Source organism: Ursus americanus, chromosome 31 (genome assembly GCF_024610735.1).
Source record: "Ursus americanus isolate L20-20 chromosome 31, mUrsAme1.1.p, whole genome shotgun sequence".
Lineage (NCBI taxonomy): Eukaryota > Metazoa > Chordata > Mammalia > Carnivora > Ursidae > Ursus > Ursus americanus.
Genome location: NC_142157.1, coordinates 5,459,390 through 5,485,326, shown reverse-complemented (window position 1 = coordinate 5,485,326; position 25,937 = coordinate 5,459,390). Strand labels below are relative to the sequence as shown.

General features: G+C 34.7%; 1 protein-coding gene across 6 annotated transcripts in view; it reads right to left on the bottom strand.

The window, feature by feature from the left end:
- Positions 1–1,566: 1,566 nt before the first annotated feature.
- Positions 1,567–25,937, bottom strand: part of CUL2 (cullin 2) — a 98,911-nt gene continuing 74,540 nt past the window's right edge. For 3 of the 6 annotated variants that reach the window (XM_087857878.1, XM_087857877.1, XM_087857875.1), the window contains exons 8-19: positions 25,137–25,261; positions 23,606–23,713; positions 22,846–22,905; positions 22,018–22,146; positions 21,822–21,908; positions 20,435–20,587; positions 20,066–20,143; positions 15,469–15,535; positions 9,033–9,235; positions 6,813–6,914; positions 5,519–5,635; positions 1,567–4,328 (exon numbers count right to left, since the gene is read on the bottom strand). In XM_087857878.1, coding sequence (XP_087714004.1) covers positions 4,197–4,328; positions 5,519–5,635; positions 6,813–6,914; positions 9,033–9,235; positions 15,469–15,535; positions 20,066–20,143; positions 20,435–20,587; positions 21,822–21,908; positions 22,018–22,146; positions 22,846–22,905; positions 23,606–23,713; positions 25,137–25,261 — 1,361 coding nt within the window. In that variant the 3' untranslated portion in view covers positions 1,567–4,196. The remainder of the gene's footprint in view (positions 4,329–5,518; positions 5,636–6,812; positions 6,915–9,032; positions 9,236–15,468; positions 15,536–20,065; positions 20,144–20,434; positions 20,588–21,821; positions 21,909–22,017; positions 22,147–22,845; positions 22,906–23,605; positions 23,714–25,136; positions 25,262–25,937) is intronic. The other 3 variants (XM_045786388.2, XM_087857874.1, XM_045786387.2) reach the window with 1 other exon arrangement.

Sequence of the window (25,937 nt, the reverse complement as noted above, 5' to 3'; positions counted from 1 at the left end):
GAGATGAGAATGGATCAAAAAGCCTCCAGGGAATGGTTTCTAAGATTCAGGGCAGGAGCCTCTACGAAGCTCTTTCAGACTGTATGACCAACTGCCTGTTCCATTTGGTTATCTCAAAAGCACATCGGATGCAAGGTGTTATAACTGAGCTCAGCTCCTCCTCCACCCTCGTCCTGTTCCAGGCTTCCTCTAACACACTAAACGGCATTAGTTGTGAAAGCCAAAAATCTACAAGGCATCTTCGACTCATCCCTTCCCTCATTCACCCTAGCCCAACCCATTATTAAGTCATGTCAGCTTTATCTACTTTATCACTCTGGAGATGGCCACTAACACCACCACCTTAACTGCTCACCTCACCACCATTTCCTAAGTATTAACACTATCACTACCCATCATCAGCCCTGTAGAGTCTGTTCTTCACCGTAATGCAGGTTATCCATTTTCCACTGAAATTTGCGAACAGTACTTTGAAATAGTTTGCAAACACCAAAGAAAAAATATAAATATGTACACTCTAAAGCATAGTAAAATACTTTTTTTCCTTTGGCAAATATAACTCCCCTGCATAAAATCCACATAATTCAGCCGTAGAGGTATTTTGGTTCTCAGGCTCTGGCTCCCGCTCCTTACATACACCTCAGGATCTTTGCTGTTATTATTTAGAATATGCTCTCCTGCTTTCATTTTCTGCCCTTCTAATCTCTTATGCAACTCTCTTCAAGGTACCCAGGGTTTTCCTTCATAAGCACTTACATTAGAAATAGCATATTTATGGCTGATTGTTACGAGTCTAAAAGCTCCATGTTGGCAGAGACCATATCTTTTGCTTGTCATTACAACGGGAATGGTACCCATGTAATACCCTGGCCCCAGTACATGTTTGTTAGATGATAAAAGGTGAATTGGCTGAACTATGGATGGAGAACAGGGGAAGGACAAATCCTTAGAATTTCCTGAGTAGTACAGTCTCTACATATGAAAGGGGCTTCTCCCCATCAATGAATCCTACCTTTAATGAATTCTAGCCCATGGGGTAGTAGGTCTCACATAAGAATTGCCTAATTTAATTGCTTCAGCTTTGGACATGCTTCATGAACTTTAACCAGTGGGCCTCTCTATATTATTTCTACTCATTTAGCTACAGTCTATGTACAATTGCCCTTAGGACTAGTACTTTAAAAGTTCACATCTTTACTTTGACCTTGCTCAACCAAGAATGTGTACTGGGAACCAAAATGAAGAGCTCAATAAATTATCTACTGCTACTATAGAGCTGGAGAAATTTTAACTGAACACAGGTTTGCATTAAGTATATATACTTGAAATAAATGTTCTATAGCTGTACATGTGAATGTAAAGTATTAAATTTACAAGTACCCTTTGCCAAGAACTAGCTATAAGCCAAGTTGTTTAACAGTGTATATATACTTCTTAAATAAGTATCTTAAGAAACAAAACTATGAAGCATTGATTCTCACAAATCGCCTAGAAACAAATTTTTATTCTTTAAAGTCAGGAAAAACTATTCTTTATGTAAAAACTGAAGTTATTTCTATCTTATAGGCTATTATATATATATAGAGAGAGAAAGAGACTGTATTAGGTCCACAATTTTGACTGGGATTTAAATTCAGGTTCGGCAGCTTCTGCCAATGACTCCTGGAAAACGCCTCACTTAGTTTCCTCATCTAGGAGAGAGAAGCACTGCCTGGTAAACAGGATTATCTGAGGTTCGAACAAAATAACCATATGAGGAAGCACCAGTCATAGTCTGTACTCAGTAAAGGTTAAAAAAATTAACAGAAACTTTATAGCATTGTAGCATATACACAGGTTATAAAATCCTGTAAAGGTAGTAAGTTATAAATAAAGCAAAACACAAACCCCAGAGTATCTCCTTTTGTTTACATTAAAGCAAACTGTCATAAAATCTTGGACTAAACCCCTAGAATAAACCCAAAGCAGCAATTAAAATAATCCAGTTTCAAAGAGGATAGAGTGTGAACAAAAGCTGCATGCTGTCTGGCTGAAAAAGCTTATCACTGACTCACACGTGTTAACTATCTCAGTATTAATAATAATTTCTTAAAAGCTCCCGAAAGTTTCACTCACATTATTTTTGTTTTCCAAGATCAAGCACAGAGAACCCTTTCCTCTCCTTCCTCCTCTTCCCCTTCTGTAGCTCCGACCCCCTCTGCCCATAGAGCACTGGGTACTGTACACAGGGCCTGCCAGGTTAGTGCTCTGGGCTGTACGCTAGGATCTTCTGCAGTCAGGACTTCAAATGCTTGACCTAACTTGACCAGACTGCAACCTTCCCTTCATTCTCCTCAGCGGAAGGTGTGTGCCAGAATTCATTTGAACTTGGTCAAATGTGTCTGGCCTCTTCATCCTCACGCGCAAGCATATCTTTAATGTTTCTTTTCAGGTAAAATGAGACAAAGGTGTGAAGAAAACTGTTGTCAGTCATTTCTCTAGACCTCAGTACAAGTATTTTGTCCATTTTTCAATATAATGTATTTTCTTGACAATTTAGATACCAAGATTAAGACTTAATTTAACATTTATAAATATTTAAGAAAAAAAGGAATCAATTTGGAAACTTTATCAACAAGTTATCAAAACAAAGGTTTGTTTTTTGACAGTGAATGTACAATATTATATGGTTTGCCATTACTTCCTCTCTAGGAAGAAAGGTAAAATGAGAAATACAGTATATAAGTAAGTCATTGGAAGTAGATTTTTTTCAACATTTAAAGAGACATGAGTCAGAAAAAGTGCAATCAAACAAACCAACTGTAGAAGCATTTTGCAATAAATTTGAATATGGACAACCTATTAGATGATATTAAGTAATTATTGTTTGTTAGGTGTAATAATGCCATTATAGTTGTGTTTTTGTTGTTTTAAAAAAGATCTTATTGGTCAGAAGTATTGTAAGTAAAATGATTCACGTGGGGTATGTAGTAAAATATTCCAGCTTAAAAAAATTACATTATGTGTGTCATAGTGGTAGTGGGGTCGATAGATAATAAATACAATAACCAGAGTATTCTAATACTGCTGTTAATATATATATAATAAACAAAATAGCGGAATTTCATGTCTTTATATAAGTGGCACCTGGTGTAATGCACCATACAGACAAAAAAAAAAAAAAAAAGAAGGTGCTTAGGATATGTTGCTAAGCACACCTGTGACTTATGAGAGTGAATCTAGTGTCAAAATGTTAGGGGGTGGAAGGGTAATATGTAGGTAGGAGAATGGAAAGAATACAGTGGTATCACAGGATCGTCTATAACTCAGAGAAAGGCAGAGGGGAGGTAAGAGAGCTGGGGTATTTGTCTACATTAGAATTAATGTATTATGAAAACCGAAGACAACTTTTGAATGAGAAACTCTTTCTATGCCAGACTTGAGGCCACCACATACTCTTCTCATCCTTTATTTCTGTGGTGTAAGCACATCACCAGAAACTCTTGATAGAATTAAATCTTCAACATTCAAAACGCTCATATCCAACGCAGTTCCAATCCATAAAAATAAAACATTCTTTATGTTGATGCATTTTTATGCATTCAAGAACAATAATCTAGACATTTTTCATGTAGGACTTAAGTAGGAGTAAAAGTGAATTAAACCACTTGGATAAAAATGCAACTAAAGCTGCATTAGCTGCTCTGATGACTCATGAACATTTATATATATACTATTACGTGTGATACTCCATCCACATAAAAAAGGCATTCTATTTCTTTATTTTTTTTTATTTGACAAGCAGCAATATCATGTTTGTCATTTTAATGTAGATACAATTATTAGGTTATCTGTCATATTACAATATTTAAGTTTTTTATTTTATGTCCTTTAAGATACATTAAAAAAAAAACACATCAACTGCAAACGTGAAGGGGAGAAAAAGCATGGTACCCAACCAAATTTCCATATTTCAGCAATACTTCACTCATTCTTTTAATAAAGTTTTAAGAAATGTCATACTGACATGAGCTTGAAATATCTCTAGGCATCTTCTCTGACGCTCATGACGTGGCACTGGTGATGTTGTAAACAGCAGAAAAACAGGGGCTGCCAAATGACCAAATTATGGAGGCACAGGCCTGCTTTTTCCCACAGGAACACACCAAATGGTGACGGCAATGATCTTCTCACACCCACACTAGAGGAGAGCGACATCACGCTACGTAACTGTATTCATCTGCTGACGCCTGGCTGCGTTCGATGTACTGTTTGTCTATCAGAACTTCAATACACTTCTTAATCATGCTGATACTAGGATTAAACCTAGCTCTTGACTGGCTAATCACCTGTGTGAGAGAGACACGGATGTCAAACTACTGCTAATTAGTCAGCTCTAAATAACTTCTTTTAACCAATCAGCTGTGAAGTGCCTCAAATGCACCGAGGTTCCATGAAACAGACCTAATCCATACGGGAAAAATATACTTAAAGTAGTTATTAAATCATATTAGCTAAAATGAATAAAATCAACCAAAGGGATGGATGTGATACATCAGGCAAGTGAATGCCATGAACAGTATTACATTTTTTAGGCTCAGACAGCAGTGCACAAGGAACGATGAAACAAGTAGATCACCGTTGATGACAAAGAAAAATTTAATGCAAAATAAGGAAAAAGCCTAATGTTTCTGTTGTGAAGGAATTACAAAGCAGAACACAGATAGAGCCAAATCCAATAATACGCATACATAACTAAATTCCACTATAAACGAATCCATCTATCTAAATACGCAGCCACGCGCTCCAGCTTCTATCTAACCTTCACTCACCCTCCAGCTCTTAGCTGAACTAACTTTCTCAAGAAAGCTTTTCCCCAACATCCCCTAAGTCAGTACTTTCGTGTACATTCTCATACCACTGTAGCTCTTTTTCAGTGCGTGTTAATGTAATTCTATTTTGCTCGAATACTATTTCAATAATGTATTTCTTCCCTATTAGAAGGTGAACCCCAAAAGGGCAGGAACCACATCACATGCAGACACTCATATATTTATGAATAAATATTTGAAATTGGCTATTTCCTTCAGTAACTGGACAGAAGGTTCAAAATACTGGTGAACTTTAGACCTCTAAATCTAAGTCAAAGCAAACCTGAATTTAATACTGAAATTATAAGTGAGTACTGTTTTCATTAAGTAATGAGGCATTTCTTTATGCTATTTGGGAGTCCTATTATTTATGTATCATTTTGACAAACATTCCTAAACCATTCATTGATAATACCCATTACCCCAAAAAGCCTTGAGGGGGGTGCCTGGTGGCTCAGTCGTTAAGCGTCTGCCTTTGGCTCAGGGCGTGATCCCAGCGTTCTGGGATCGAGTCCCACATCAGGCTCCTCCGCTGGGAGCCTGCTTCTTCCTCTCCCACTCCCCCTGCTTATGTTCCCTCTCTCGCTGGCTGTCTCTCTCTGTCAAATTAATAAATAAAATCTTTAGGAAAAAAAAAAAAAAGCCTTCAGGGTTTCCCCCCCTTTTACCTCTTGAATAAGGGCATTATGCCGAAGTACTTTTCGTGCTTTCATGATACGAACTATAGCAGCCTGGAGATACATTTTCCGGTCCTCATCTACAGCACTTCTAGTCTGCTCCATTTCCTGTTTCACGGGGTGGGGGGGGTGGGGGGGGTGGAAGCAAATGAGATATTAAGTCACTGAACCTTTCATAATCCATTTTATCAGTGAGTTTACATAAATTTCCAATCAATACCAAGCATCAAAATTATACAGTTATCATGTGCCCATTATCATATAACCATTACCAAACAAATAACCTACAGTGAGTTATTTATAATTTCTTGGGTTAAAATTGGAAGGTTATTAAAAAAAATAAACACTATTGTAAAATGTATTTAATGTAAACAGGCAATAAAATAGAACTTAAAGGACACAGAATAATTTTCAAGATTTCTGTTTGAGATTCTCTCTCGCTCTCCCTTCTGCCCCTCTCCCCTCAAATAAACAAATAAAATCTTTTTAAAAATAAAAGATAAAATACAATCCCCATATTACAAATTATTCATTAGTCTAGAGAAAAATGGGATTGCAAACATTTTAGGGTTCAAATTCAATTAACAGTTAACTAACATTGGTCTCCCCAAGGGGGAGTAAGTTCCTGGAGAGGGCCTGACAGCTTATATAACTTTACACCCTGCCCCATGCGCAAGGATGGTATGGCACACAGAAGGCAATCAAGGAACTTAAGTGACATTACCGAGCTACCCCATAACAAAGCAATATACGTTGCTGAGTTAAAAGAATCAACAGCAGATGTTCACCTTGCAAACCGGCTCATCAGTAGTCTGAACACTCCTGGACCTACTAGGTCACACTTTGAGTATCAACAAGATCCCAAGTGGTTCATTTGCACATGAAATTTTGAGAAACATTTCCAACAACTTTTCTTTGAAAGAAATGTTACAAACAAACCTTTCCCTTATTTTACAAATGAAAAATATGAGAGATTATATTACTATTCAAGGTAGGAATTTTTGTGAAGAATGCAAGTAACGCTCCACATTTTAATACAGTCTAAAAACAAGTATGACTATATTGCAACACCTTTTTCCTTAGATACCCATTATATTACTATTTTTATAATATAAAATACTGGCAGCGGTTTTGTTTGCAAGATTAGTAAATTCAGAGAATAAACCAGAAAAAAATGCATCACATTATTAATTCGGATGTGCAAAGTTTTGCATTATCTCAGTTACCACTTGTGAAGTCCAAGGCTTAAATATTTCCGAAAGAAATGAGACTAAGAATCACTTACCTGTGGTGTGTCTTTCTGCATTGATGTAGTGATTTTAAATTTTGTTCTTTTACTGCTAAAATTCATATTTAATGAAAATGAAGATTCTGCATCAATGTCTTCCTGCAATTAAAAATAATTCATTTATATTTATAAAAATTAAAATCATTAAATAAGAGTTGCTGCAAATAATATGCCATAAAATTAAATGACCAAAGACGACTAAACTCTCATTTTACATTATAAAGATTATTTAAGAGAGAAATAAAGTCTTCCGTCAAACAAAGAAAGAAGCAAAAAACAATTCTTTTCTAATTTTACACTTGAATTTTAATCTGTTTAAGATTTAGAAATAAACTATTTCCTGGCCCAACTATTATATATATAACCACTGGCTAAACTATCAAAGCTCACTGGCTTAAACAGAATTTAACATTTTAATTCTTACGGACTACTAGGTTCACAGTTTTTCTATCATCCCATTTTGAAAAAGTGAACAACCAAATGTCTTTTAAAGTGCTGCCATAACAAAATACAGATTGTACGTAACTGGACAACAGAGCAGGTAGTTTCCAGCGGCACGCATGACCCTGGTGCTGTGCTCATGGTTTACCCATGAACTCATGTTTTCTTAAGTGGCCTTTTCTCAAGTGAAAGTTGTTAAGCCAATTTTCATAATCACAACTTCTCTATCAGGCTTAAAAAAGCCACTCTGATCATACAGTGAGTTTTCTCATCAGCAGGATCAAGAAGCACTTGGCAAATAACTCATTCTCAATAATAAGCTAAGAAGTTCTGCTAAGGAATGGCAGATTCATAATTAAAATTTAATGTGCAAACAAGCAATCTATATTTTGTACATTCCTGGGCAGCAAAAGTAATATATTTTAGAAAACTATACAACTTCTTAAGCACTTAATTTAGCTTACAAATTTAAACTTAAACTTTAGGTTTTAAAAAATTCATGCTTAACTTATAATTAATTAATTGACTTAAAATCTTAATATTAAGAATTTAATATTTTGTTAGGATTCTGAAGTCAGAAAAATTAATCATTTCTCAGTATTAAGAAAAGCTTGATTTGAATTTCAGAATATATGCCATTTTGGGGCGCCTGGGTGGCACAGTTGTTAGGCGTCTGCCGTCAGCTCAGGGCGTGATCCTGGTGTTCTGGGATCGAGCCCTACATCAGGCTCTTCCGCTGGGAGCCTGCTTTTTCCTCTCCCACTCCCCCTGCCTGTGGTCCCTCTCTCGCTGGCTGTCTCTCTCTCTGTCAAATAAATAAAATCTTTAAAAAAATAAATAAAGCAGTTCAATTATAGGCTACAAAATATCATCAATTAGGGGTGCAACGATGGCACAGTTAAGCGTCTGACTCTTGGTTTCAGCTCAGCTCATGTGAGATCCAGCCATGTTGGGCTCTGCACCCAGTGAGGAGTCCGCTTAGGCTTCTCTTCTTCCTCTGCCCCTCCCACCCACCCAAATAAATAAATACATCTTAAAAAAATATATCATCAATTAAATGAATTGATGACAGAAACAGTAGGCTACTAACTTCACCAAAATAAAAATAACACCTCATTTATAAGAATTTTTTTCTTACAGGCACAATTTGAATTAGGAGATTTAACTCACATCTGTTGCTTTTGAACCACTTAAATATCCACGATATACTATAACAATAACAAAAGCTTGTTACTAGGAAAAAAAGCTAAAAAGAAAAGAAGTATATTATTGGCTTGCTATTCTTGTGACAGATAGTACAAATATACGGTGGTTATTAGTTGAATCCTGGAATGAAGGGACAGGAGAGTGAGAGAATTTAGGACGGTCACACAAGCCAAATACACATACAAATAATATCAATAGATGGTCATTTCCTACTACAGAACCATGTAATTAAATAAATAGCAATTAAACACATGAAAAAAAATGATACGCTACAGTTTCTAACCTCAATTAACCAGAATCCACCTGATGGCAATTCTTTCACAATTTTCAGTGCACTGTCACAGTACAGGACAAATTAAATCAAACTATAAAGGGCATACAGACACCAACTTCTCTGTGATTCCAGAAGCTCATAGCTGTAAGGAGCCGGCAGTACTGTTCGCTGACTCAAGTGCTTTCCAAAGTACAAACGGCATTACCAATTATAACCTTACTTTAAAAACTGCAGACATCTCATGAAAAAGATAAAATGTTCATAATGCTTAAATTCCTTGAAATACTAGCCCATACCTTTTCTGAATCATGGTTAATCATTTTCACATCAAGTAATGATTTGATTGTTTTTGTCAGTTCCTTTTCATTCATCTGAGTGCTGTCCTGAAGCTCTTTATAGCTGACAGTTTCACTGTTGTTAAAGGCAAGAAGAACTGCCATTTGGTATGTGGTAACCATGGCTACATACGGTTTGCCCAAATAGTTCATTTTAACTTCACCTACAATTAAAACAAAATTGTGACAATAAACTGATCATTCAAAGAAACATTTCAAAATGACTTGAGTAATAGCTGTTTATTTCAGGTTCGTTCTCCTGAAAGAATGAACCAAGGACTTATTAAATTATTATGAAGCCACTCTTGCTAGCAGTGTAATCAGTTTGTTTGTCTGGGGGGTTGGAGAGAAGGCTATTAGTTTTGAGTATGCAGTATAAATCACAATTAAACTATCTACCTCTACCAGTAGGTAACAATGTTTTTAAATACAACTAGAAAAGCTATGACTTGGGCAAGAAAAAGCAGTTAAGAGGAGGTGAGGGTAGGAGGAGAAATGGACAGATAGACAATGGATGAGAATGACAGCTTGCAACCAATAACCGCCTCATGTGCTGTCTCTATCTGGCAAGGTTCAAGCACTCAGGGAGGTCTACAAGCATACAGGAGATGCTTCTCCAATGGCGCCGTCTAACCCACAGTTTCTGCTAAAATTTAACAATGCTATTTTGTCTCATAAACAAACATTACTCTCCCCAGTAACTTCCTAGAGGCAAACAAATGGAAGGAGAAACAAAAAAGACAGACCTATTATTTTGTTCAAATAGTTGATAGAATAAAAAAGTTCTAGCTTCTACACTACCCTGAAAGCTAGAAAGGATACAGCAGGTTTAGGCACACTATGGTTCTGCAACATCTCAGGGAGATAGCACACTGAAAAGTTTATAACAAACAGTATGACCAACATGTATGTACTATGTAACATGTAAAATAAAAAGCTCAATGAACTGTTTCCTAAAGCATAAAGCTGTGGTTTAGTGATGGTACTTATCTGTGTGTGTCTCTCTCTCATACACACACAGCCTGCATTATTCGATTGTTAATGGATTATAAAATAAACCACCACAAGATCTAGCTTTAGAGCTCTACATCTCAAGGAAGCTGTATTTCACATGAACTTACCGTAGAGGCTATGCATTCTCCCTGTTAGTGGTAATTAGTAACTCTGATGAAGATTTTGTGCTTTTTAAATTTATATATATATAATTAAAATTTTTTAAAGGATATTAAGTCAATTCTCCAACTTATAATCACAGAGATGCCTATTCTAACTGTCATCATGCCCCAACCTATTTCAGAAACAACAGTTATTCAGATAATTATTTGGAAACACCTAAAGAAAAAATTCCTTGTCTCTGAATTTTGATGAAAGGAGGTTTAATACATTAATTAGAATAATCAATTCACACACCGAGCTTAAGTAAAAAGTTAACACTAGGAGTATCCTGACAATAGTACAAAGAATACTTTAAGGACTCTCATCTCAACATGTAAGTTTGGGAAATGTGGTGAAAGCAAAATACCACATAAACTGGACCATTTGTACAAGGACTGTTTAATCACATGTCAGAAACAAGTATGAAACAACGCATCAAGCGCCTAGACGATGAAGCAGACCATCAGGCCACACATCACTGATGCTATGATATACTGTAATGGGTTGGGACCCAGAACGAGCTCCTTGCCACACCAAACAGTCTTTTATCACCAACAGAACCCAAGGAGCATTAGGAGACAATGCAACTAAAGGGTCAAAGTATCATTTACTTATTATTAAGTTCATTCTGCAACACTAGAAAAACTAGTTAGTACTGTATTAAGGCTCTTTTTTTTTTTCCTATTTTTTAATTGTTGGCATTAGGGGTACATGGGCCTCTTGCTCCCCTTTTCAGCACCATTCTATTAGCTCACAGTTGAACAGACTGGTAAAAGAGTAGAGGGCACATGTGGGGCAGGGAAGGACATCCCTAATTTGATGATTCATTTAATTACTGCCATGTAAGCAGAAAAGGAAAATGATAATACAGGTCATTTAACCCACAGAATAGGTTGGCAAACTTGATGTAACTCCAAACTAGAATAAGGCATTCTGATACACACATACTTTTAAAAATACACCAAACATAACTAAAGAGGTATTTACAACTACAGGAAGTAACAAGTGGGCAGAACTCACAACAGTTTCACCCAAGTTACTCTCTTATTACCAACAGCTCTTCAGTCTCTAAGGCAAAGTCTTTCTTTACAGAAGAATGTCAGTTACTAAATGCTGAATGAGTGACAGAGTATCGCAAATTTGCAGCCAGTAGTGGAATAACTGATTCAAGCCATGATCATCAGTGGGTGCCAAAGCCATCAGGTAAGGTTGTTCCTGAAAAAGGGTATTCACATGGGACCTACGTATCACCCCTCGGATCCCCTGTTCATTGAAAAGGGAAGAGTATCTTTACAATGAAGAGATCTGGTGGTCACCACCTTAACCAAGTGACTAACTTTAGTGTCTCTAATAGTGGGACGATTTGACATTACATGCCTCCGGATGTATGCACTATGAAGTATACAGGACTGCTTAAAAAGTATTCTTGCTGAGGGGCGCCTGGGTGGCACAGCGGTTAAGCGTCTGCCTTTGGCTCAGGGCGTGATCCCGGCATTATGGGATCGAGCCCCACATCAGGCTCCTCCCCTGGGAGCCTGCTTCTTCCTCTCCCACTGCCCCTGCTTGTGCTCCCTCTCTCACTGGCTGTCTCTATCTCTGTCAAATAAATAAATAAAATCTTTAAAAAAAAAAAAGTATTCTTGCTGACAATATGTAATTTGAATAGAACCAAACTTTTGGACCTAATTTAGAAATACTAATTTAGAGAAGGATAAGGAATAGAAAATAAATAAAATACATCACAAGTAAATAATGTGACAAATCCAAAACACTGTCTCATCTTTTCAAAGAAGTATGTCAAGAGGGCTAAAGGGGGTTAGGGAAGAAGTGGTGGGGGAAAGGAAGTGGGAAAGCACTATAACCAAATGCAATTAGGGATCTCAGATTACATTAAAACAGGCAATAAAGTCTCTCTGGGGACAGTCAGGGAAATCTACATATGGACTGGACATTACATAATGTTAAAATCCCTCATAATTTTAGCTGTTAAAGTACTTGAAATCAATAATGACAAGAATTCAGTCAAGGAAAGAATCACTACCTTTTAAGCTACGTGCAACAATATGGTGTGACTTTCATTTTGGCAAATAACCAACACTTATAGGACACACAGTTCACTAATTGCTACTGTGATCTAATTATATGTATTATTTATATATTATCTACATATTTATGTATTAACCAAGGAAGTGTTATCTTCCTTGAACTCACTTCTCAACTTATCTCTCAGCAGCTGACTCGGGATTCCTACAAAATCTTGATGTGCCATAAATAAAACTTATTTATATCCAGACAGTATAAGTTTCTGGGTTCCGTATTTGTTATTTCTTCATCCAGTTGTTCTCTCAGAATAATTCTATCCCATATCCTAGTCATAAATCCAATGGAGTTTTCATCGTTCTCTCATTCAGTAGCTCTGTCACATCTCATAGCATAGTTGCTTACTACTTAAAATTCTTACCTCTGTTGGTAATATGCTCTCAACACTCTTCTTTGCCTATCTTAGCTAAGTCCTATTCACCCTTGAAAACCAAGTTTAGATGTTATTTACTCAGAAGCTTTCCTTTACCAGTGGCTGCATGCTATCACCAATCTATGGGAAACTAATACCCTGGGCTTGCCTCTCTATTATAACATTCAAAACATTTACCATAATTATTTACTTGTCTGTCCTCCCATTAGATGTGAGCTTTTTGAGGGCTGTACTTTATCTGTACTTGGCATACAGAAGTACTAGGAACAAAGAAGATGATTCTCTGAATTGATAAATGAATTTTACAAAGAGAAAGATGAAGAAATAGGCTCAGAGAAGTTAAGTAATTTGTTCAAGGTTACAGACTTAATAGGCTAATAACCCTATATCTTCTGGTTCTAACTTCCTCCAAATACCACTCGATACACCATCTCCAATCAATTGTAAAGACTCTTGGATTACAATACAAAAAATACCAGGAAATGTGGAAATGAACTAGGAAAGAGTAATTTTGATTATATGTGTAAGTATGAATGATAGGGGTTCTCAAGAAACAGAACTCTGAGTGATCAGTCCAGAATCAGAGCCAATGTTTTAAAGGAGCCCTGGAGCCTTATGACAACTGTGGGGACATGAGAACACGCATCTTAAAGGTGGATGGTGTTTGAGAACCTTTTGTTAATGAGTAAATGAATAAATGAGAAATAAAACCAAAATAAAACCTTAGCCAATGGCTTCACTGATAGATCACAGGTATTTTCATTGCTTTCAAAACAAGAAATGAATTTACAAGGCTAACATCTTTTTTCCAAAGGAATAAACTATTTGGCTTTAATTAAGACACATATACACAACACTAAAGACCAAAAAAAAAAAAGAAAAAAAACTGGTTATTATGGACCAGCTTGGGAATTTAGTATAGTTCAAAAACAGGAAAAGAACGTTGTTCTTTTTCCTATTTAGGTGTTATTGGTAACACTTTTCAGGTCAAATTCCAATCGCGAAAACTATATACATAGTTTTTTCTTTATTTCTATATACAATTAGTTGCTGAACACCAAAAAAGTGAGACCCTCATTAAAATACTTTAGGAGACAGGCTGATTATTGCTGAGGTAATCAGAAAAACAAAGAGAGTTTAAACTCCGCAAGACATTCAGGGAAAGTAAAAATAAATTAAATTCAAGTACATTAAGATATATTAGAAATTCTTTTAGTTATCTAAAACACTGGTTGAGTGGGGCACCTGGGTGGTGCAGTCAGTGAAGCATTCAAATCTTGGTTTCGGCTCAGATCATGACCTCAGGGTTGTGAGATTGAGCCCCATGTCAGGATCCCTACTTAGCGGGGAGTCTGCTTGAGATTCTCTCTCCCTCTGCCCCTCCTACTTGTGTACACTCTCTCTCCTCTAAAATAAATAAATAAATAAATAAAAAAATAAACAAATAAAACACTGGTTGAGCAATGTTTTTCTTAAAACCAATTATATTTACTAAATAAGAATAGAAAAAATTCATAACAGATGTACAATTAAAGGTCAAGTACAAACTGACCACTTATTAAAAATATCATATCTCTTTATTTTCACAAACTGCTAAAAAGATGTAAATGCCCAACTTGTTTAATAAAGATGAACTTGTATAAGTATTACCATGTACTAATTATGTACTAATATGTATTGCTTACATAATGAGATATATTACAAATATAAATTAGTCAAATAAATGGCACTTAAAAGAAATTACTTAGATGAAGTTTCTCTTAATGAAATTTCTCTCATGTGAGTGAACAGAAATTTCCTAATAAGTGTTATGGCACCTGATTGATCAAATTTTCTTATACCATTTCTAAGAGATACATACCCTTTCCTTATACAAAGGGAAAGTTGATTCAATGTACTTCAAAGCATAGCTTTAACGGAAGTAGAGAGAATTTGTTTACTTTGGCTAACATCTTCACGCAACTCAGAGCAATTGTACACAGTCTTCAATCGTTCAGGTATTAATCCTACTATCAAATAAATGGACCCCACTGTTCCAAAAAGAAGAAAGGACTGGATTCTGACTAAAATTTTCTAAAAATAGAAACCACTTGGAAAAAGCATTTACTATTGCAGTTCACTATAGCACCACAAATAAAAATCAAATGGTTAGACCACCCTATGATGCTATAATGGTTGAAGAAATTTCTGAGGATTTCGGACATACTTAGAGAAAACAGTTTTTTTAAGAGTATCTGACTCAAGTCTTGGTTTCTAGGTAACATTTCTAATGTCTAGTTAAACTGGTGTATTACAGAAATGTAATAAACTATTATAAAATTCAGAAACTTTTTTAATATGCAGTAATAATATAAGCATAATTTTATAAAGCACTATTAAAAAGTGCTGTACTTGGGGCGCCTAGGTGGCTCAGTCAGTTAAACGTCTGCCTTTGGCTTGGGTCATGATCCCAGGGTCCTGGGATTGAGCCCCGCAGCAGGCTCCCCACTCTGTGGGGAGTCTGCGTCTCCCTCTCCCTCTACCCCTCCCCCTGCTTATGCTCTCTCTCAAATAAAAAAAAATCTTAAAAAAAAACAAGAAGTGCTGTACTTAAACTTCATCAATAGTTGCTTTAATGATAACCAGCAGGGCAGATAAAGGAAAAGATGTTAAAAGCCATCATTATGAAAAAAAAACTATCATTAGGATATAAGAAATCTTTTCTTAAATTATGAACATACTCATATCAGGTAAATTTCACTACACTAGATAAAATTAAATGCATTTTACCTGTACAGAGATAATGTAACCATGTAAGTTTCCTTCCACTGAAATGCTGGCTGTAAAATAATTCAAACTGTAAAAAAAAAAAAATTAATTATTGTCAGCTACTATAACATAACTTACTTAACTATTACTACACACAAAAAGTTGATGTTAGGAAAGACATTATAACTCATCTGGTATACTTACTCATTTTATATGTGAGAAAACATATCCATACATGTCTCTGACCAAGATCATACAAATATTAGCGCAGCTCTTTTCACTTACAACTTTGTCTACGGTTCTCTTCACTAAGCCCAGCACATTTGGCTTTTTGTATAAATTCAGAAATGACATAGTCAATGATTAATTATCAGTTCTGAATGATAGCAATTTGGACTTTATAAATACTAATTACTGACCAAAAACAATATCATATAAATTTCAAAATGAAAATGTAAATCATGACCTTCATTTCTATTTTCCTATTTGCCAACATATGCCCTTGCTGAAGTGACAGGTTAATATTTTTGTGATTACCTATAACGTGATATCTACAATCCAGCCAAACACCAGTACAAACAAAGCTTCAAAGTACTCATCTTTTATCTTCTTTTGTTGATATTATAAAAAATTTAACATTCTATTAATGTTGCTTTAAAATTAAAAAACCTTCCTTGAACTGAATTTGTAATTGTACGACATCAATCCAAAAAATGTCTTTTAAAGAGTCAGCATCTAATATATAGTGAGAAAATGACAATGAAATGTAAAAAAAAAAACCCAACACAACAACCAAAAAAACCGCCCCCAAAACCCAAAAACCGAAATACTCAATTTCATTACAAAACTGAAAAATGAGCAAACACATCACATCACAATTCAGAATTGTGGACATACTTTCAGCATGATGTGCCACATGTAATATTACACCTAAAGCTTTTAACTGTATATCATACCTTCTGTACCCCCAAAACAAAGTTTCAGTAAAGCTATCAGCAATGTTTGACCTTCCAGCCAAGAGAATTAGTGAATTCTTTCAGCAGTTCACTCCAAGTCTGCCTAGTCCCGGGAAGCTGAAACTTATTGAGCACGCTTTCCCTTCAATGGTGCAAATTCACCAACCCCCTGGCATGAAAAATAGGAAATGACACCTGGAATACTTAAGATTTTCTGCCTGGTTCTAATCTAGACAAATGAAAGTCAAAATAATGTCATAAAAGGATCCTAGAAGTAGGCTTTGACTAATTAATAACCTCTAAGGTTGTCAATAAAATTCAATTACTATTATATAACTCCTAATTATGAAACATATATAATGACTTTATGGACAAAAGCAAAATAAAACATTTTGAAATTGAGAAAACCAAACTTTAAAATGTTCTTTTTAAATTAAGTGCAAGGATTTATATTCCAGGGATCGAGCCCTGCATCAGGTTGTATATTCCAAGCTCCAAAGGCACATGTTTTGCCTCTTTCTACTCCTAGCAACTAGTACTATCAAGAAAGTTTTATTGATAGTGATATAGATGCCAGCAGAAAACATTCCTTTATCCTTAAAATTAAAATCTGATTATAAAGATTTTCATATTTGTAACAAGAACAAAAAGATTGAGTACAAAATGGAAACATTATAAATTCATCTGATATTCAAAGACAAAAGCTATAAAGCCTTGCTTCATTATGTTATTAAACAATTATGTTACCAAAGTTTACTAGTAAAAAAATATATCTTGCCTAAACTTCTCATTTTAAAATAAAGAATCTTCAGGCTTGGACACCATCCTTTAAATACCATTTGAGGTATTAATTAGAACTCAAAGGGTCTTAAAAATAAACAATTCATATTCACTTCTAAAGACAGCTGCATTAATACACACTACTTTGTATTTCTTCGGTATTGTTAGATTTGTAGACCAGGTACAAAAGAAATACAACAACGAAGATTTACTAGTCTAATGTATAAAATAAGTTACTTTTAATTTCCATAGTTTTAAGATTCATATGTGTAAAATGAAAGTAATTTTTGACCAACAGCTATATTTAAGATTAAGATGTAAAATATATAAAAATGATCACTAAGGCAAGATGAATTAATTTACAAGCGAAAATATACACTGTTAGGTACACATATGGATTGAGTCCTATGTAACTGAACACTTGGATTTACTAAGAAAAAACAGAAGGACAAACTCCCTCTACTGGTAATTAGAGAAAATCCAAATGGAGAAGACAATACTCCTGGAATCATAATTTTATAGTCCGAAAAGAACCCACTTTCTGTGTGCAAATGAGGAAACTGAAACCTGATGAAGGTTATACATTAATAAAAGTTGAAGGGGTTAAAAAACTGTTACTGGAAAATTATTTCAAGGGGAGCGAGAACAACAACATAATGTTAGAAGGAAACTATTTCTGGCAGCCCCTATTCTCTGCCTTAATTGCAACTCAAAAACTCAGGCTCTTAAGAACTAAGTCTTAGTACTGTCAAAGGTGAGTACATCAAAACGCCTTACGTGGCTATCCCATCTCCAATCCCTAGCTTGCGCTTATTCTTTTTGCAAAATCCATAATAACCTGCCCACCCAAAGGAATGCTTTTCTTCATATAGTTTTTAAGACAGTTGTGCTATCATGCCTTTCTAAAGAAGATGCAGGAAGTCCTTAAGGTGGACTCCTAGTCAGAAAGTCTACCTTATGCTTGGTATCTTGAAATCTACCTGGTTGTTTATACTTCTCTACTCTGCTACTACCAGTACTGCCATAACTATTACTTCTTCTGTATCAGCTACCATTTATTGAGTACTTACTATATGCCATGCTAAGTGCTTTACATTATTTCATTTTATCTTCATATCAACACTCTTAGTCCTATCATCAGAAATATCAGAAAGTTATTTGCCCAAAGTCACAGAGCATATTAAATGGCAGAACAGACATATGAAACCAGAAATTATGATTCCAGAACCTACACTATTATTTTCTTTATAATCCTTGTTTTGAAAGAAACAAAAAACACACTTTTAAAAATGACTCAAATTACCCATTGCAAACATCTCTAGGGAATAGTGTAATGAAATACTATTTTCATTTTAAACGTCATAATGTATGCATAACTCACTGTTCTACAACCTCAACTAACTGCCCAAATATGATAATGAAGATTTCTATAGAAAAATGCTACCCAAACTTCCATCCAGTCAAGAAATAAGAAACCCCTTTTGATGAGTTAGGAAATCAAGAGAAATGAAAACATGTCCACTCAAAAACGTGTACATGAATGTTCACAGTAGCATTACTCATATACCAAAAAAGAGGAAACAACCCAAATGTCCATCAACTGATGAATGGACAAATAAAATGTGGTACATCCATACAAAGGAATAGTATTTGGCAATAAAAAGGAATTAATTAACTACTGATACATGCTACAACATGGGATGGACACTGACATTATGCTAAGTGAATGCAGTCAGTCACAAATGATATGACTCTATGTGAGATGTCCAGAGTACGCAAATCTATAGAGAAAGAAAGCAGATTGCCTAGGGCTGGCAGGAGTGGAGAAGGGAGTTGGGGGAAAATGGGGAATGACTATTAATGAGTAGGGGGTTTTGGAGGGGCAATTCTGGGGCAATAAGAATGTTCTGAAATTGTGTGGTGGCTGCACAACTGTGAATATAATAAAAACCACTGAAATTCTGTATTTTAAATGAATGAATTATATAGTGCAATGGTTTGAACATTTGTGTCCCTTCCAAATTCATATGCTAAAATCCTAATGCCCAATATGATAGTATTAGGAGATAAGGCCTTTGGGAGGTGCTCAGATGATGAGTGTTGAGCCCTCATGAATGGAATTAGTGCTTACTACAAAAGAGACCCCACAGCCCCTTCTACCATGCGAGGACACAAGAAGTCTGTGACCTGAAGAGGGCCCTCACCTGACCACGCTGGCACCCTGATCTCAGGCTTCCAGCCTCCGGAACTGTGAGAAATACATTTCTGTTGTTTATAAGCTGCCCAGTCTGTGGTATTTTGTTAGAGTAACCTGAACAGGCTAGGACATATGGTATATTAATTATATCCCAATAAAGCTGTGAAGATACAGTCTCTTTAAGAGCTTTTGGTAAGCATTGTAAGCTTTATATTCACTCACACTTTAAGGCATTTTTCTAGATTATTTCACATTCCAAATTTATTTACCTAAATTCAGCCCAGAAATAAAAATAACTATTATAAGGGATAAATGTGGAGGCATAAAAATAGCTCCAAATTCAAATGAAAAATTAGAAAATGACTGTTTTAAGTACTGGGTTCTAAACTTTCTTCTAACATAAAAATTTCTGTAATTTATAACTGCTTAAGAGCAGATAACAGATTTAATAAAAATAAGAGACACACACTTTGACAAAGAATTATATGACACCCTTAGCATTTTAGTTTTAATATCAGGAACTACAATAACTTACATTCTTCCTACAGGAAGACAAATATCATTTGTGCATATACTTTTGTATCATATGAGCTCTTAAGACTTTGGAAAAATATTTAAAGTAACATAACATGAGGACAATTATTAAAGTTTCTTTGGTCTTCTAACGTATTTCCTGCAAACTTACCATCTGTACACTTTTTTCCAATTCCTGGGGAATTGCAAATGTAGATGAAGGAGCCTGAGTAAGAGGCCATGCACCAGCCTAGAAGGAAAAAAGTTAAGCAGATAAATATCTAACTTAAAAGTAAAAATTTGTAAAAATGATTTAAGTGACTAAAGCACCTTTTTTTTTTTTTACCTTCCTCAAAATGTTGGTAAAACCCATCAACGTTTCTATCATGACACATTTCATTCCAATTCAATATAACACGTAACTTTAGAAGCTACCATCCACTGATTGAAAAAAATGTAATCAGGCATCCACTCATTAATCCTTTGCATCAGAGTATTTGAAAAGGTTAGTAAATGCCCACAATGGAACACATACTCATACCTGTAGAACATATATTTGAAAACTAATTCCCAAATCTATTACTGTGTCTTGATTTTTGATAAAATTGTTGAACTTATTGTTGAGATCAGCACTGACACTCATATCTGTATACATCCGATGTAGCTTGCTGGTAAACTCATAACCACAGGCTTGCTGTAAAAGAAAGGTTTTAAAAATATGATTTAAAAAGAAAAATAAAAAACCATATTGATTATTAAGAATGTGTTTCTACTGATAGGTCTATGGTCAAAGGTCCTGCTTATATATTCACTCCAAAGGCCTATATCATTCATAATCCAAAGCAGCTATTCAAAACAAAACCTTTCAAACATTTTTAATTTTTCATTGCAGAATAAATGAAAACACAGATTTATGAAACAATAAATTTCCCTTTAAAACAAAAACTTCTTGGGGCGCCTGGGTGGCACAGCGGTTAAGCGCCTGCCTTCGGCTCAGGGCGTGATCCCGGCGTTCCGGGATCGAGTCCCACATCAGGCTCCTCCGCTGTGAGCCTGCTTCTTCCTCTCCCACTCCCCCTGCTTGTGTTCCCTCTCTCGCTGGCTGTCTCTATCTCTGTCAAATAAATAAATAAAATCTTTAAAAAAAAAAAAAAAAAAACTTCTTTACAAATCCATGTATCTTATTTCGACACTACAAAATGCTCCATTACTAGATGTAAGATACCTTATAAAGTTTACATACAGTATCAAACACACATGAAAGATGAGTAAACATATTTGAGCCAGTAGTCCGTTTAAAAAGGAGGGTACTTAGGCATATTTTTAATACCATCTACTGAATAATGAAGAAATCCACTTCCTTTAAATTATTCAAAACTCTGTCATCAACAGGTCAGAAAATTTGGATCTCTAATCCTGGGATATAAAGTGCTTTATGTTTACATCATTTTTTAAAATCAAAAGATGACTATTGATTGGTATATTTAAAAAGGACCACATAGTATATTCAATGTCTACTATACAGGAATTATCAACTACTAAGTAACTCAGGAAAAATATGACTCAGCTACTATTTATCTCATCAGTGTGTATGCTAAAACGATGTAAAAATGACCTGAAATTCAACTGCACTCCAAAACTTGTACTTCAAGGAATAATTTAGGTGTACTGATTAATAAGTAATACAAGTCTTTTGTAAAGTTAACACTGTTTATATCCTGTGGATGACTCTAAATCAATATATAAAGAGAGATTTTGTCTTCTCAATATAGTATTTGCATATCCCACCACACGAATATACATTCTCTATTTTTAACCAGTCACCTATTGATAAAGTATTTTGTGACTACATACGATGCTGTGATGAACATCTTTATGTGCTAATGAAATAATTTCTAGGACATTATCAGATCAAAGGCTTAAATTACCTTTAATTTATTGATCATGGCTTCTTCAGAATCCATAGACATAGATAACCCGTGAATTAAACGTTTTGCCAGCATTCTTGCGTAGAACTATATTAAAAACATTTTTTAAAGATTACTTTCTTTCTGAGAATTTACAGTTCAAAACTAAATCAAAGCTGACGAAAACACAAATAAAGCTTCTCTGTTAACAACTTACCTTTTGAAAAACATCCTTATCATCGATATACTTGAAAACAGTAATGAAGCTCGTGAGTTTGTCCTCTACTTCATTTTCGGTCATCCCCTTCGCTGACTTCTTTAATAAGTTGTCACAGTACTTAGCAAGCTCAAGTAGAAATTGACAGTAAATCTTAGAAAGGGCCCTTCTATATATATCATGCCTCAAAGGAGGCGAAGTGGCAACAATACAAAGTAAGATCAATGGATTGGGTCTTTGCCATCCTGAAGATTATGTTTTGAAAATTATGAACATGCCCCAAAGAACTTAAAATATATGTCCTAAAAAAAACTAGAAATAAGTTAAAAAATCTAATCAACATGTGGAGCCCAATAAAGCACTGATATAAGTAATAAAAGTTTCAAAAGAACACCTAGATGAGTTTTGAGAGGCTCTGATATTTTTTACATTAAACAAGTACTTTTTAAAATTCTTACAACTTCGTAAGTTTCCTGTAGAGACTATCAAAAATTTACCATACGATTTCCTTTAGATTTCAGATGAAATAAAATCCCTGTGAGAAGTAATGCAAATTATTCCAAAGCACACGTACTTTAAACGCCAAATGTGAAATGGGAGTATTTTCCCTGTCACTTATCCCTTTAAAAAAGGCTTTAAGTACATGACCGACTGCATTCCTTAAATGCCAAATTATACATAATGTACATAATCGTTTTTATTTTTAATAATTTAATTTCCTCTATTTTTCTAAAGGATACTACAAAACCAAATTAATTTGACACTCTCCTCAGTTTTCTTTTTCTTGATTTTTCGTAAGTTTACTTTTAAGCAACCATCAAAACTTACCAGTTCAGGTGCTTTGCAAACAGACTTGGGTTCTCTGTAATTTACAACTGATGTAAGGGCCTAAATAAGAAAACAGACCAGTAATTAGCCCCCACTAATGGGGTAAAAGTGTAGCTGGTTCAATATAGTATGCTATAATCTGTACATCCAAAAATTACTGCCTCACACAAAACAAGGCAATCTGATGGTAGTATGTTCCTGTTTTCATATTTAACTCAGGGTAAATTTCTAACTGTGTTCCTCATGATAATTATATTAAAATTATATATACTGTTCCTATTGAAAGATATTCTCATAATTCATTACTGGTATTTGAACATAGATAAAATAAGACTACAGTTTTAAAAATCTTACAATAACCATGTAAACAAATTTCCTTTAAAGTATACCAAAATCCAAAAGTTTGTAAAACATATTTATTTTTATTTCAAATATTATTCAGTATAGTACCTTAGTATTATATTTAAAGGAAAAGTCAGCACTAAAGAATATTAAAATTACACATGCTTTTAGAATATACTAGTTTATTAGCAATTCCCCCCTATATAGCATACTCATGGGAAATTCAATTCCCATATAATTCAAGCATTCAATTTAACCACTCAGTTATGAATCTAAAAGTTATATTTCTATTTTGACTTTGTCTAGATTAGAAATCATATACATAATCAATTAGGAGCCCTAATTCTGAAACTGCCTAAAGAATAGTCATTAAATAAGTAGAATTATATATACATATATACATGTATTAAAAAGTTACCTTATCCAATGCACTCATAAAGTGCTGATCACCATTTAAAACAGTATTGATAAGTTGAACAAATTTACCATGCACTTCCAAAACTGACTCCACAAATAGTGTTGGCATCTAAAAATATGAAATACAAAGTACAAAATCACATTTTAATAAGTTCAAGGATAAAATAAGGCTTCCTAAAAAATTGTTTAATTACAGGTAAAGTTTTCCCCGAAAATTAATGTTACACACACACACACACACACACACACACACACACACACACCCTCAAAAATGTTTTTAGCTCAGATGGCCTTAAAAATCTACAACTTTAATATTGAAATTAGCTTGTTGTTCAACACTAGAAATGCAGGACTGGAGTTCTGCCAGAAGAACCCACTAAAAACACTCCTCTCTGTGTTGGAATACAGAATCTTCAGGGTAACAAGATACAGCTCTGAACTACCAAGCCTATCACTTTCATAGAGAATTATATAAACAAAAACTGCCTTCAAAGCTACTGAAGGCTAAGAGAGAAAGAAGAGTTAAAAAGCCAGAGTCTGTGAAAACAGACTGCTGAACCAAGCAGTCCAACTCCCCCATATTTCAGAGGGAAGAAGTATCTAGCAGTGCGAAAGGGAGTTTTTGAACTTAATGGAGGGAACTAAGGCCAGATAAAATTATTCGGGTCTACCACAGATTTATACTCTTACACTTCCACCCCCTTGTCCTTGACACCACACCCTATGCCTCTTGCCCAGTATCATTCAACACCCTGAAGCTAAAAGACTAATAATATAAACTAACGGTTTTACTCAGGCATTACTGTGGCAGAATATAAAATCACTGAAGTGATCAGCATTTAATAAATGCTCCTGAATGATGATTTCCATACAGAAATTATTGCAAATGAAGAGCCAAAGCTCTACTTCAGGAAGAGAAGTAACATTTCACGTCATGTCTATCTTATTGGTTAAGCCATCACTAGTAATAACAAAGAATGTGATCCAAAAAGATTGACACATTTTGAGAGGAAAGACACCTTGCTGTAAATAGTCGTTCGATTGGAAGGGAACTCCTTAGAAAGATACGTATTAGGGACATGAGGATCACTGCTGAATATTTTGGTAGCAAGCATATATTTAGGGAAGATTGTTTTAATTTAAATTTGCTTCCAAATTCAGAGCATATATAAAGAAAGCAAATTGTAACTTGTCTACATTACCACTGATTAATACCATTACCACTACAACTATTAATGACAATTACATAGAAACACAATCATTTAGAAACAAACATATTTTTCTATGCAAATTAACAATTGCTAAATGAACACATAATACAACTAAGAAGCAGCCTATTTCATTCAATGATTTTCTAATATGATAATTCCAGAATGAGGCCAAAAAACTACAGGTTTAAAACACTTTAATAAAGTGTTTCATATGTTATCATGGTAGAACTTTTCCATCATTGTTTAAAACAGTAAAATCATAAGAAAAACTCCATAATAATCTGATTAAGAGAATAGTATCCAGTTCCTTATATAACTCACATTTTCCTGAGTAAGATTACTGGTTGCTCTAAGGCCCTCATCATGGATATGATTTTGCAGCTCCTGAATCATATGAGGTAAACCAGTGGACACAGCACGAAGTAAGACATACATATTTGCCATGTCTGAAGAGGCAAAGAAATTTGATTATTAAATTTCCAAAGAGTTCAAAAAATATTTCAATGAATTTGGTTATGTATGGTTCAAAATGCAGAATTACAAGAGAATGCAAAGAAAGTCCCCTACACCCATCTCCCAACCATCCACAGGAAAGCAATAGCAATATTGTAGTTAGTAACATTTCAAAGATGTTTCATGCACATTCAAACAAATACATATAGTCTTCCTTCTGCCGCTTTTTACACAAATAGTGTAGCATATTTTATGTATTATTTGCAACTGCAGAACACAACAATTTAACTTAGAGATCTTTTTTTGTATCATTACACAAAGGTTACTTTACAACTACATAGCACCCCCATTATATGGCTATAATTTCTTAAAAATTGATGAAAATTTGGTTGTTTCCAATCTCTTGATATTATAATATTACAATTAATAATCCTGTATATGGGCAAGAATATCTGTAGTATAAACCCTAGAAGGGGGGCTACTGTGTCAAAGTTTCATCTTATAGACAGATCCTTATAACACAGCACCCAATAGCAGAAAGTTCCCTTGCCAACAAAGTGTTATCAAACTTTTTGATCCTTCCTATTGAGAACTGAAAATGATGTCTCAGTGCAGTGCTTTTTATTTTAAACTTTTTATTGAAATATACCACATATACAAAAAGTGTAC